General features: G+C 40.5%; 1 protein-coding gene across 6 annotated transcripts in view; it reads right to left on the bottom strand.

The window, feature by feature from the left end:
• Positions 1-1,796: 1,796 nt before the first annotated feature.
• Positions 1,797-12,958, bottom strand: part of RIMS2 (regulating synaptic membrane exocytosis 2) — a 539,581-nt gene continuing 528,419 nt past the window's right edge. For all 6 annotated transcript variants that reach the window (XM_006053914.4, XM_006053915.4, XM_025265138.3 and 3 more), the window contains 5 exons: positions 12,282-12,423; positions 7,332-7,444; positions 6,918-7,019; positions 5,421-5,560; positions 1,797-4,656 (listed from right to left, as the gene is read on the bottom strand). In XM_006053914.4, the coding sequence (XP_006053976.2) occupies positions 4,438-4,656; positions 5,421-5,560; positions 6,918-7,019; positions 7,332-7,444; positions 12,282-12,423 (716 nt within the window). In that variant the 3' untranslated portion in view covers positions 1,797-4,437. The remainder of the gene's footprint in view (positions 4,657-5,420; positions 5,561-6,917; positions 7,020-7,331; positions 7,445-12,281; positions 12,424-12,958) is intronic.

Here is a 12,958-nt window from a genome sequence, read left to right as displayed (position 1 = left end):
TTGAATCCAGGTCTCCCACGTGGCAGGCGAATTCTTTACCATCTGAGGCATCAGGGAAGCCCATAATTATGGGAGTCAGTTCTCACACCCTCCCCTTCCCCAGATAAAGAACTGATTGCCAGAGAGACTCAGTGACTTAAGTCACATCATACAAAGAATTTGAGTGTCACAAATTGTTTTTGTTCCCTCTTACACACTGCTTCTCAATACACATTTCATAAACCAAAGGTGGATGTGTGAACTTCTATTCATTCGTGCATGGATGTTAGAGACTGTGTGAGTGAGACAAACATTCAGAGAATGTGTTTTTATGTCCAAGGTTAAGTCGGCTCAGGCGGACAGCTTGGTGATTTCTTGGCCAGTTCTCTCGTGATGGTGATCATGAAGTACTTTATCATTGCTTTTGAACCCTTGGTGTCTAGAGTTACTGGGAAAATGAAGGTGTTGGTGCCAAGAGCATCCATGTGTTTAGGGTTTAGTTTGGAACTGCTACAGAACTCAGTCTTCAGCTGGGAATTGCAGGGAGGGACTAACATGGATCACTTTTGAGAAAGTAGAAGGGCTTTTCAGGAGAGGGCATATAAAAAAGGCAAGGAGAGTTTTAGAATAGGAGTGTATGAATAGCAAAGAAATAGCTCACTAGAGCAGAGAGTATATATTAATGAAAAGATATTTTGGGCTAGGTATGGGGGACTGGGGTTCCTTGGAAATGGAAGAAATGGCTGGTTCAGAGGATGGCGAGAGGACTAAGTTTGGATTGCAGTTGGATTTCTTATTTATCAAGTGCATGCATGAGCCGCTCAGTCATAGCTGACTCTTTGAGACGCCCATGGACTGTAGCCCTCCAGGCTCCTACATCTACGGGATTCTCCAGGAAAGAATACTGGACTGGATTACCATTTCCTTCTCCAAGGGATCTTCCCAACTCAGAGACTGAACTCAGGTCTCCTGCATTGCAGGCAGATTCTTTACCATCTGAGCCCCCACGGAAGCCCATTCTAATTAATCAAACTCATTTTGCAGTTTGATGAATCAGCCTAGAAGGTATGGAGAGACCCTCTCTTCCATTCATATGTGACAGAAGCGAGTCTCTGGACTGGTTGTTATATGTCAGTCATAGCTGAGTCGGTAAAGAATCCACCTGCAATGCAGGAGACCTGGGTTGATTCCGGGGTCTGGAAAATCCCCTGGAGAAGGAAATGGCAACCCACTCCAGTATTTTCGCCTGGGAAATCCCATGGACAGAGGAGGCTGGTGGGCAACAGTCCATGGGGTCGCAAAAGTTGGACATGACTTAGGGACTAAACCACCATATGTCAGGTTACCACGTATAATTCCCCAACTGAAAATGCACCCCACTCTGGTCTCCCACGAAGCTGGACTGACACATCAGTGGAAACACAGCATAGAGCCAACTGTCACCTTGTCATCTCCACCCAGGGAATGGCAGAGCTTGTACATGATTCTGACCCTGCTGTCAGTGGAGGCCACACTGACTCAGAAACCTCATTCATTTAAATTTGGGAGTTGCCAAGTCACTTCATCAGAAAGCACCTCAATGTGGAATGACCTTTTGAAAAGCAACAAATTTAATGATGTGAGCTGAAATCCTTTGGCTTTTAAAAGAAGTGCTCTGCTGAGGGCTACCTGCCAAGACCATCGGTCTGCTTCTGTTACGGAGAGGCAGAAGAAGATGATTTCAGTGTCTCTAAGTGATGTGTGGGTTCAGGGAAAGAGCTGCAGTGGGTTTGGGGATGCGTGGGGAGAAGAGAAGTCAGAAGGCCATGCATACAACGTCTGTAAAGAAAATGTTTTATTTAAAGTGTTAAATACCATCACCAGAATGAATTTGAGTTTTACATTAGTTGGTGTTCATCACAGGACTAATCTGCCCTTTTTATTTTTTTCCAACTGGAATTCCCTTTACTTTTAAAACATATTATGTACAGGGCAGCAATGGTCACCGGCATAATGCTATTTACATGACTAGGTCACAAGTTGAGGTGCAGACATGTGAAAATTAAAAAAAAAAAAAACCACCAACTTTAAAATAAATACTGCATAATGACAGGTATGTACAAATATTCCATACAGTCATGTCCTTCTTATTAAAATTAGAAATAATTTATATAGATTATGCGACTGCATCTTAGTATCAGGAAAATGTTAAACGTTTATTCTAAGGGATAGTATAGACGCTATAGGTCTATTAAATCAATTGTTGCTGGTACACAAGTGTCTAAATTATTTCAATAGTTTTATTCATTTATTTCACAACTTTACCTGGGTCCATCGTAGGTCTCAGAATGTCAAGACACAGTCTCGGTGTATTTCATATTGCACCACATAAAGAGAAGGCATTTTTAGTGATACTCATTTTTAACTTTTGCACCATATCAAGCATGATAGTTTTTAATGGTCAGCATTGAATTTAAAAGGAACACAAAAGAGCAATTTTTGTGCATGGCATTAACTTAAACAAATGGTATGTATGTAGATTTCAAAAGTTGTTGCTAGAAGTTAAAATCAATCTATAAGAACATGTTATCAAAGTGTACAGAAAGAAATAGAAACTATGGGTGGCTTATTACATTACTCGGTGACTTTTCCTCTAAATAGGGGAACTTAAGAGAAATTTGACCTTGCAGCACCACCCAATGGTAATAACTGTCTGTAAAACCAAAGGCAGGGGTTTGATTTTAGGGCATTTGTGTGTAGACTTTTGGTGATGGCATCAAAGAACTGTTAACAGGCAGATTGACTTTCTTTGAATTACCTAAAAATCGGAGCTTTAAAATTATCTGTTGCAAATTTATGTTTGCTGTGTTTCTTTAGAAATATAATTTGTGAAAAATTGAGTTTTACTACAGAAAAATGAATTAATAAACTGCCCTGTCTTTCAGGGCTCCAAATTTTTAGCAGTGCTTCTAGTCATATAGTAAATGGAAATTGGCTAAAGAAATTGCTTTTAATTAATTAAAAACAAAACCTAAAACCTTCTAGAAATAATACTTTAACCCCTGTATGAATAATGCTGGTGCTAAAAACAAATTTATTAGACATTACAATGGCCACATGATTTTAGGATTTTCCTGTAAACTGAACTTGGAAGGTGAAAATAAAATTACCATGCACTGTACAATAAATTGCAAAAGTTCAAATATCTTCTTTATCAAACACATGCTGACTTACTTTAATGTACTCCCAAGTCATGTTGCAAAATCCTTTTCAACGTGCTTGAAATAAAGAAAGCTCTTAAATAGTTTTTTCCCTCTTTGAGAAATTCAGATGTATCTATAGCTCTGAATCGAACATGGGGTATTAAGAGAGTATTAGGTCAAAAAACTTGTCATTTTTTTTTTTTAGCATAATGTTCACTCTAGTAGGGAGAAAGAAAATAAAAAGATTAAAAGAGGGAGAAGACGAAAAGTGAGAGAAAGGAAGAAAGATGTGAATAATTTGCACATGTTGAACTTTGTAAGATTTGTATATTTACCATGGAAATAAATTGAATATATTATACTTATTTGTCACATAAAGAGAATTTTAAGTATTTTCTAGAAAGTATTTTCTTCTGCAATGTCTGCCAAAACACAGACTGTGATTAAAGAATAAACATGGTGTGTCTTTGTATCACCCTGCTGCATTCTCTCCCTTTTTTAAAACCATGCACTAGTGAAATTTATTTTTAAAAATAATATAAATTGTCAAAAATGGCTGAATTTTTTTTTTTGCAAGTTGCAGCCCCAAGAAAATAATTTAAATATTCAGCTAATCTGTCCATGCAAAAAAAAAAGTTTAATTTCATTCAGTACAGTGTAGCCACAGAATTTTGTTTTTCAGAGTCCAACACAACTTGGCATTAGTGAATGACATGCCTGCTGGAGCTCTGAGGTCTGCCACTGCTCACGTCGTCACTTGGACCGGCTGCTCCTGTCCAGTCCGGGGGAGGGCTGACGTTCTGTCCTAGACCTCGTCTTTGGTCTCTTGCTTTTCACCTGATGCTTCCCAGGACGCAGTCCTTCACTTATAACATGGCTTAATGGCTGGATAGCTCCATTTCTGTGGCATCACAGGATTTTGGGGGTCAGAGAAATGAAGAAAAAGGAACAATAAAAATATAAAGGTGCCATTGAAAAGGGCTTTTGTTGCATGAAACTGACTGATTCTTTGATATTAATCCATGGCTTCAGATTGGACCAAAACTCGAGTGTTACTGAACTCCAAACCTGATAGTTCTTCATAGCTCCGCTCCTTCACCTGAGGGCCTCCTTTAGGGCACAATGTGTGCAACTTCCTCTGAGAACACAGGATCGCTTTGTATCCCTAGGAACAGGCTCAGAAGACACAACATTAAGCATGCAGTGTTACCAGGGTTTGCGACCTGTGATTTTTTTTTTTGTAACGCTGGTTGCTATGACAAGAGTTTTACAGCTGCTATGAACGAGAGTAAGAAGGTCCAGTTGAACTTTCCAGAGATGATTGGGAAGCTCTTCTTGTCAGAGGGGCCAAGGTTGGATCTACTAGGGAGGAAGGGGGGAAGAGTTTGAACCAGCCGATCACCATGTTGGATAGCTCCAGTTCATCTAAAAGTATCTGGGCCACTCCCATAAAGGATTTGTGATCCATGCGGCCATAGTCTCCCCAGACAATGATCTGTTGGCAAAATTAAAAGAGCAATGTCAGTACAATCATGTATGTAAGAGCTTGTAAACCAAAATACAATCAATTAATGAAAGCTCAGTTGGCAAAAAATCCACCTGCAATGCAGAAGACCCCGGTTCAATTCCTGGGTCGGGAAGATCCTTTGGAGAAGGGATAAGCTACCCACTCCAGTATTCTTGGGCTTCCTGGTGGCTCAGCTGGTAAAGAATATGCCTGTAATGCAGGGGACCTGGATTTGATCCCTGAGTTGGGAAGATCCCCTGGAGAAGGGAATGGCTACCCACTCCAGTATTCTGGCCTGGACAATTCCATAGACTGAATAGTCAGTCCACGGGGTCGCAAAGAGTCGGATATGACTGAGCAACTTTCATACAATGTGCTGACATCAAACATCAAGTTATGTAGTTGTATTTAATTACTGGGATAGTTATCTTTACTGGAATTCAAAGGTACAGTCGGAAAACTCTACAGGAGTATTAGGATCCTAAGCCATTAAGGAAGATAAGAGCTGATGTGTGATGGGGGTTTACAAGTCTATAGTTGACTTTAAAGGAAACTGTGTTGGCTTTTTTTCCTATTTTTTTTTCCATTATGGTTTATTACATTCAGCATAGTTCCCTAGAGTGTACAGCTTTATAGCGCTGGCCACTGCTTGGAAGTTTCCCAAGAATTTCAGCTGGGGGGAGGATTGGAAGAGAATGTTTGACTCCATGAAGACACCTTCTTAGGTAAGGAATATACAAGTCAATAAATACCTGTAAAACCTTTCCTTGGGGACTTTCTTCAAAAGATAATAGTTGCTGGTAAAGGGGTTCCAGCGTTTTTCTTGCCACTTTTGTTTTCTTTTTGGCTATGCAGACTCCATTATCTAATAGATACACCTTTACGTATGGTGCTTGGGAAAGAAAACATACAGGAGAGTTAAGTGGTGAGCTGTGGTTACAGAACGCCCAACTTGTGGATGACACCTTCCGCAGCTTAGTCACAGGTTAAAAGAGCCAGCAGTCAAAAAATCACTGGCCTTTCCACATTATGTCAAAATTATGAGATAAACAATAGATAAATTAGATAACAATAGATTAGATATCAGTCATTCAGGTAGTTTTAGGCAGTTAACACAGCCTCTGAGTTGATTACTGTTTTGCCATCAACTGGTTTTATATACTGCTTTTAAAAGAGAACTCTCTAACAATATCCAAGAAAGAGGTCTCACTCAGTTTTTCATGTGTCAATTCATAAATCTAGTTAAACGTTCTCAAAATCATACTGTTTTACCTGTCCCCATGGAGCATTTATCACTCAAAAGGGCTTATTTATTGATGGTGTGGGTACAAGACAAGGGTGGGATTTGATGTAATATGTTCAAATTATCTGGAAAGAGGCAACTAATTATAAATACCATGGATTTATATTTTTCTGACAGACTCTTTATAAAAGCATTTTCATGCATGTACAAATTGCGGTATTCTTTCTAGCAATCAGGTGACTAAACTCTGAGACCTTTATGAACACAACTGTCTTACTCAGCACTGCAAAGTTGTACAATAGGCAACACTGGGTAACAACATGAACTTTCTAGGTTAGAGATTCAAAATTACAATTCGTTCAGTGGAGGTGCTGAGGTGAGAAACCAAGTTTCAGAATTGTTCTGTACATCAGGTCTGAAGTTGTCTACATCTCTGCACCAGGCGTCTGGAATCTTTGGCATTCCCTATGGCTCTGAGCACCTTAGATTATAATATTTTGGTACAAAATGTGAGATTGCAATAAAAACTTATAATGGTGCCTCTCTATACACTCCAGGAAGTAAGAGTCTTCTAGCTAGAATGTCCTTCGTCTATGGGTTTATGCTATTTTGGGGACCTATATGTACCTATATTTATTCTAATTCCAGAACTCTAAGGATTTCTAAGGAGAATTTTGAAGCTCAGATAAACAGAATAACACAAAATACCAGCTAACAAGAACTTCTTAGGTAATTCATTTTGTGCAACATGTACATAAGTGTGATAGTTTTTATTTTGTAGGGTTTCTACCACATATGTGCTTATTAGCTAATGACTCCTCCCCACAAGATCACCCTGACTGGTGCTCACTCAGGAAAAACGCAAACTACTACAGATAACTGACTCATTTATCAGTACCCTTGATTATCTAAAAACTTTGTTTTCAGCATCTCTTCAAAAACAAAGTCTCTGAATTGAAAAGTGTAGATGATGAACAGTAACAGAAGAAATCTCTCTTGTTCTTACCTGGCAGTGTCTTGGAACCTGGTTTTACAACAAGGCCACGGGCCCGAATTATTTCCACCTCCAGCTGTCCCTTTTTGTCCATCATTCCTACCTGAATGTCACCTAATAGCGAGTGAGGAAGAAACAAACAGGCCTTAACACACAAAAGCAGATGGAAAAATGCTTGTGTCAAAGATCTTGGTTTAACCTTGTTGGCTCATTTCCCATGTAGTTTCCTACATTCAAATATATTTTAAAATGTATCAGTTATATCTTACTTTAAAAAGCATATAAATTAAAATGGAAAAAGTTGAAGGTTATGTTGTTAAAGATACTCATTCCGGATAATACTCCTAAAGATCTTATGAAATTGGGGAATGTGATTTTTCAATAAGCTAAAAGGGAAACAGCGAATCACATGACAGAAATTCTTACCCATGGCGGGTGTGGCCAGAGTTTGGCGCCCCACTAGCTGGGCAGGGCCAAGGCCATCCAGAAAATCACTGAATTGGCTATCCGAGGCCAAGCGGACACCAGGGAAGATCAGACTAAAAGCAAACAACAGAGGATTATTTTGTGTTACCCTCCACTCCTGTTTCCATCTAACCCCTTGCCTGTGGCAGGAGAAGTTGGTATCGCCATTTTGTCACATATTAACTGGATCCCGAGCGCCCCCTGCACCCCCACGGCCCTCCTTCTCCTCCAGCAGCCCGCGTCCTGCACTGCGTGCACACTTCTGTCTGTGTGCCTTTCTCGTGTCTGGAGGGCACGAGCTGTGAGTTCTACGTACAGAACTCCTACACGCTGAGCACTTATTCTGTGACTGGCATGAGCATACTGAATCTCTCAGCTGCATTATGAGACAGTCTGTTATTTAATCCATTTTCATCAGTGAAGAAAGCCTTCAGATTACTGCCATCAATACCCAAACACACTATTTCTTCCTCCTTAAAGAAATAAAAAATCCCTTTCCCAACACCCTTTCCCCTTCAGCTACAATCTCATTTCTCTCCCTGGAATTTCTTGAAAAAGATGTCTCTATGTACAATCTTTTCACTTTCTTTAACTTCTTTTTTTTTTTTTTTTTCTGCCGCACTGCACAGGCATGTGGGATCTTAGTTCCCGACCAGAGATCAAACCCGTGCCTCCTGCTTTGGAAACTCGATGTCAACCACCGGGCTGCCAAGGAAGTCCCTATCTTCAATTTCTTTCCTCTCATTCTCTAGTGAAACTGTAATCAGTTTTCCCTTGCTCTCTTCCAAGCTTTGTTTTTCTCTACTCCACCAAAACTTCTCTGATAAAGGTTACCTAATAACTAGAGTAGTAAATCTTGATTGTTAATACTCTGTACTTGTCTAATTGAACATATTGGTCTCATTTGATCCAAATGATCACTCCCTCTCACTTGAAACACTTTGCTTCCTGAACTCTGTAGTCTTCTGGTTTTCTTCTGTAGCTATTTCACTGTTTCCTTTGCTAGTTCTACCACTAAATATAGCCACTCAATCCTCTGACCTCTTCCCTGTATGTCCCAATTCCCTTGGCAATCTCATCCTATCTCAAGGTTTTAAACATTGTCTGTAGTGACATTACCTTGACTGACATCTCCAGCTTGGGCTTCTCCCTTGGGTCCCAGACCTGTATTCTAACTGCTCTACTTACCTGCTTGAATGTCTAACAGGCAATCAAAACTCAACTTGTCCCACACTGACTCTCAACCCCCAAATAAACAGAAAACCAAACTCTGTTCTTCTCAAGAGGATTCCTATCTTAAATGGCAACTTCATTCTTTCAATTGCTCAGCCTTGCAATTGTCTTTTCCTTTGGACAGACTGCTAAAGCTATAATTCCCAGTTATGACTGTATTTGGAGGTAGAAACTTTAAAGGATGGTTAAGGTTTTCTGGGCTCCAAAATCACTACAGATGGTGACTGCAGCCATGAAATTAAAAGATGCTTACTCCTTGGAAGGAAAGTTATGACCAACTTAGATAGCATATTCAAAAGCAGAGACATTACTTTGCCAACAAAGGTTCGTCTAGTCAAGGCTATGGTTTTTCCTGTGGTCATGTATGGATGTGAGAGTTGGACTGTGAAGAAGGCTGAGTGCCGAAGAATTGATGCTTTTGAACTGTGGTGTTGGAGAAGACTCTTGAGAGTCCCTTGGACTGCAAGGAGATCCAACCAGTCCATTCTGAAGGAGATCAGCCCTGGGATTTCTTTGGAAGGAATGATGCTAAAGCTGAAACTCCAGTACTTTGGCCACCTGATGCGAAGAGTTGACTCATTGGAAAAGACTCTGATTCTTGGAGGGATTGGGGGCAGGAGGAGAAGGGGACGACAGAGGATGAGATGGCTGGATGGCATCACTGACTCGATGGACGTGAGTCTCAGTGAACTCCAGGAGTTGGTGATGGACAGGGAGGCCTGGCGTGCTGCGATTCATGGGGTCGCAAAGAGTCGGACACGACTGAGCGACTGATCTGATCTGATCTAATCTGAAGGTTAAATGAGGAGAAGGCAATGGCACCCCACTCCAGTACTCTTGGCTGGAAAATCCCATGGACGGAGGAGCCTGGTGGGCTGCAGTCTATGGGGTCGCTCAGAGTTGGACATGACTGAGCGACTTCACTTTCACTTTTCACTTTCATGCATTGGAGAAGGAAATGGCAGCCCACTCCAGTATTCTTGCCTGGAGAATCCCAGGGACGGGGGAGCCTGGTGGGCTGCCATCTCAGGGGTCGCACAGAGTCGGACACGACTGAAGTGACTTAGCAGAAGGTTAAATGAGGTCATAACGGTGGGGCCCTAAGCTAATATGATGGTGTCCTTAGAAGAAACGCCAGGGGTACATATGCAGAGGGGAAATACCATGTGAGGACCTTGTGAAAAAGTGGCCATTTAGGGGCCAAGAAGAAGAGAGGTCTCAGGAGAAGCTAAACTTGTTGACATCTTGATCTTAAGACTTTCATCCTCCAAACCTATGAGAAAATAAATTTCTGTTGTTTAAGTGGTATTATTTCTGTGTTTTGTTTCTTTTTATTTTTTTTAACAGTAGCCCTAACAAACTTCCTAGATAGCTCAGTGGGTAAAGAATCTGCCTGCAATGGAGGAGTCTCAAGAGACACAGGTTCGATCCTTGGGTCGGAAGATCCCCTGGAGGAGGGCATGGCAGCTCACTCCAGTATTCTTGCTGGAGAATCCCGTGGACAGAGGAGCCTAGCGCGCTACAGTCCATGGGGTTGCAAAGAGTCAGACACGACTGAGCACGGCACAACAAACCAATACACACTCTTTCTCTCACATTCACATCAAATGCATTATTGAATCTTATTGGTTCTCCTGTCAATACCTCCAGAAGCTGACCTCGCTAATGCTACCATTCAGGTCCCAGCCATCATTTTCTCCTTCTGTGTTGCTGCAACAGCCTTCTGAACGATCCCCCTGTTGCCACTTCTACTCTCCACTCCCACAGCAACCAGACTGATCTGTTAGAGCTGAAGTCAGATAATGTCAGGTGTCTGCTCACTGTCCTGCATTGGTTTCTCATCCCAATCTGAGTAAAGCAAAGTCCTTGCAATGATATGTAAAGACAACACCAGCCATCCACCCCTGCCCACCATATCTCTAATTTCTTACCACTTCTGCCTCACTCCCCAGGGATGCCCTTCCCATTGTGGTTGCCAGGCAAGCTCCTGCCTCAGCCCTGCTGCAGCCTGAAATGTTCTTCATATACCCACATGCTCACTAACTTCCTTCAGATTTTTACTCAGATGTGCCCCCTTTCCCTGTCTGTCCTTCATAAAACCCTATCCTTAACCTACCATCTCTCTTCCTACCTTTATCTCTTTAGCACTTACACCACCCAGTCTATTATATATTTTACTAGATTTTTTTATATATGCACTTAAATATGTTTTCTAGTTTATTGTCCATCTTATCTGTTAGACTGTGAGTTTGATGAGGGTAGGGTTTTTTCCTTCTGTGTTTACTACTATATCTCCAGCACTAGAACCATGCCTGCAATACTGTATGTACTTATTAAACTCAACTAATGAATAAAATAAATGAATGATAAAAAATCAAATAAATAAATGAATCTTAAAAAATTACATAACTTGCCCAAATTTGTATAGCACCAAAAACAGATTAGCATTTAAGCCTATATGATTCTAAAGCCTATGTCAAACCAACAACTGAGTTTTGCTCCCTTGTGTGATTTATATCCCCAACTCATGGTGAAGCGCCTAGAACATTAGAAGGTACGGAAATACCTGTTGAGTGAATTTATGCGTATTAACCCCATTTCTCCACTAAGACAATAAGCACCTGGAGTGCGGGGGTCATCGTTCAAACGTTTAAAATCCCTAACAGTATCTAACACAGCGCTTTGCAGTGGTGAGTGCTCATGCACATTTCTTTTTACTTGATTCTCCATCTCTTTTAAGACTTCCTTTATTAATGTCAAATCTGTTTCTTCCCCCAAGCTTAATTCCCAAATATATAATCTGAACATTTTTAATGCTTCCATAAATATCACACATAACCTTATTTATAGATGTATGAAAACCATATACATCTCTTGTATTTACATAACTATGCTACGCAAATGATTCCTAAGGCAATATCATCAACGCTCTGCCAGCTGCTCCCATGGCCACACATTTGTGAACTTAACTACACACTATGTTCCCTAAGCATCTGCTGCTTCCATAGTGATGACAGATGAGGTCACTAAACCCCCCTTTCCTCTATTAATGTCCTTTACATATCTATCTACAGCTCTGCAGTTGCTAATTACTGTTAATTCGTGGGTGACAGGGCTGTACAATCATTACGAAAGCCTTAAAAATACCTCAGACACAGTGGAGTCAAGGGAAAGCTACATGATAATTACATAAAGGAAAGGCTCAGCAAAGTTTGTGGGGTTTCTTTTTTGTTGTTACATTTATCCAAACTGTTACTGGATGGAACTAAGCATGTATCAGTTTTCTATATTTTTTAGTGATAACTGTTAGAGCAACGATTTTCAAAATTAGCATTGTACATGTGGCATGGGCATTGGAACTTACAGTGTTGCTGTGTTTTTATGTATCATTTCAAGGTAGGGCAAACTTCCATTTGTGACAGCTATATTTTAGTATCTTGCCTTTAAAGTGAAACACTTTATCCCCAAACCTATGTCCATTGATATAAAAAGCCAGGCATGTCACATTTCTCAGTGGCAGGTAAGCAAAAGTTTTCTTCACAGCAAATCAGCCAGTGAAGGTTAAAGCTGTGCCCTGGAGCATGCGAGTTAGCTTCTGTGAAAGCAGAGAGAGACAGGGAGAGAAGGAAGACTGCAGCGAGGCGTGGAGGAGACCACTGCTCGGCCAGCATCACTCACTTTCCTTCTGAGCTGTAGCTGTTCATGCTGCCGTCGGTAGATTCTCGGCTCGCTTGTCGAGTCATCCAGTTCCTCATTTCCACAGCCAAGCCTGTTTCTGTACTTCTCTGGACAGTGCTCCGTAGCTTTTTACCTCCGGTTTCTGCAAAGACAAAAAACAAAAGAGGTGATAGTTCTGTCATCACCATCAGGTAACAAATGCACCAGCCAATGCACTGAGGTTCTCAGATGAAAGAAAAAAAAAACTGCATAAATCTAAAGTGCTTTTATGAAGGAGACAGAAAAGGTATTTCAAATCTTGTCTTGTTGAGTGGGATGAAAATTTTCTAAAAAATTGTCAAGAAACACAAAATACCATTGTTTTATTTCCATTTAAAACAGTGTTCAAATAGGTAACAAAAGGAACAAAAAGGTTCAAACTATGTAAAATAAAATAAGCTTTGTTTTCATTGTAATATTTAAATCAAGATTTAATTTATGCCTGTCTTTTTCTTTTTTCTTTCTTTTTGTCATAGTCAAAGAAGTAGGCCTTCATATTATTTCCAAAGAATAGGTGGTGAGTAATCCTCAATTCTACCTTCAACTTTCATAGAAAAACTTGTTTTTGTAGAGTGATGAATATTAGAAAGTAAAAAGAAAGCTACACTAAGGAGACAGCCCTGCCTGAAAACACTTTT

This window comes from Bubalus bubalis, chromosome 15 (assembly GCF_019923935.1).
Source record: "Bubalus bubalis isolate 160015118507 breed Murrah chromosome 15, NDDB_SH_1, whole genome shotgun sequence".
Lineage (NCBI taxonomy): Eukaryota > Metazoa > Chordata > Mammalia > Artiodactyla > Bovidae > Bubalus > Bubalus bubalis.
This window is presented reverse-complemented; position numbering and strand designations above follow the sequence as displayed.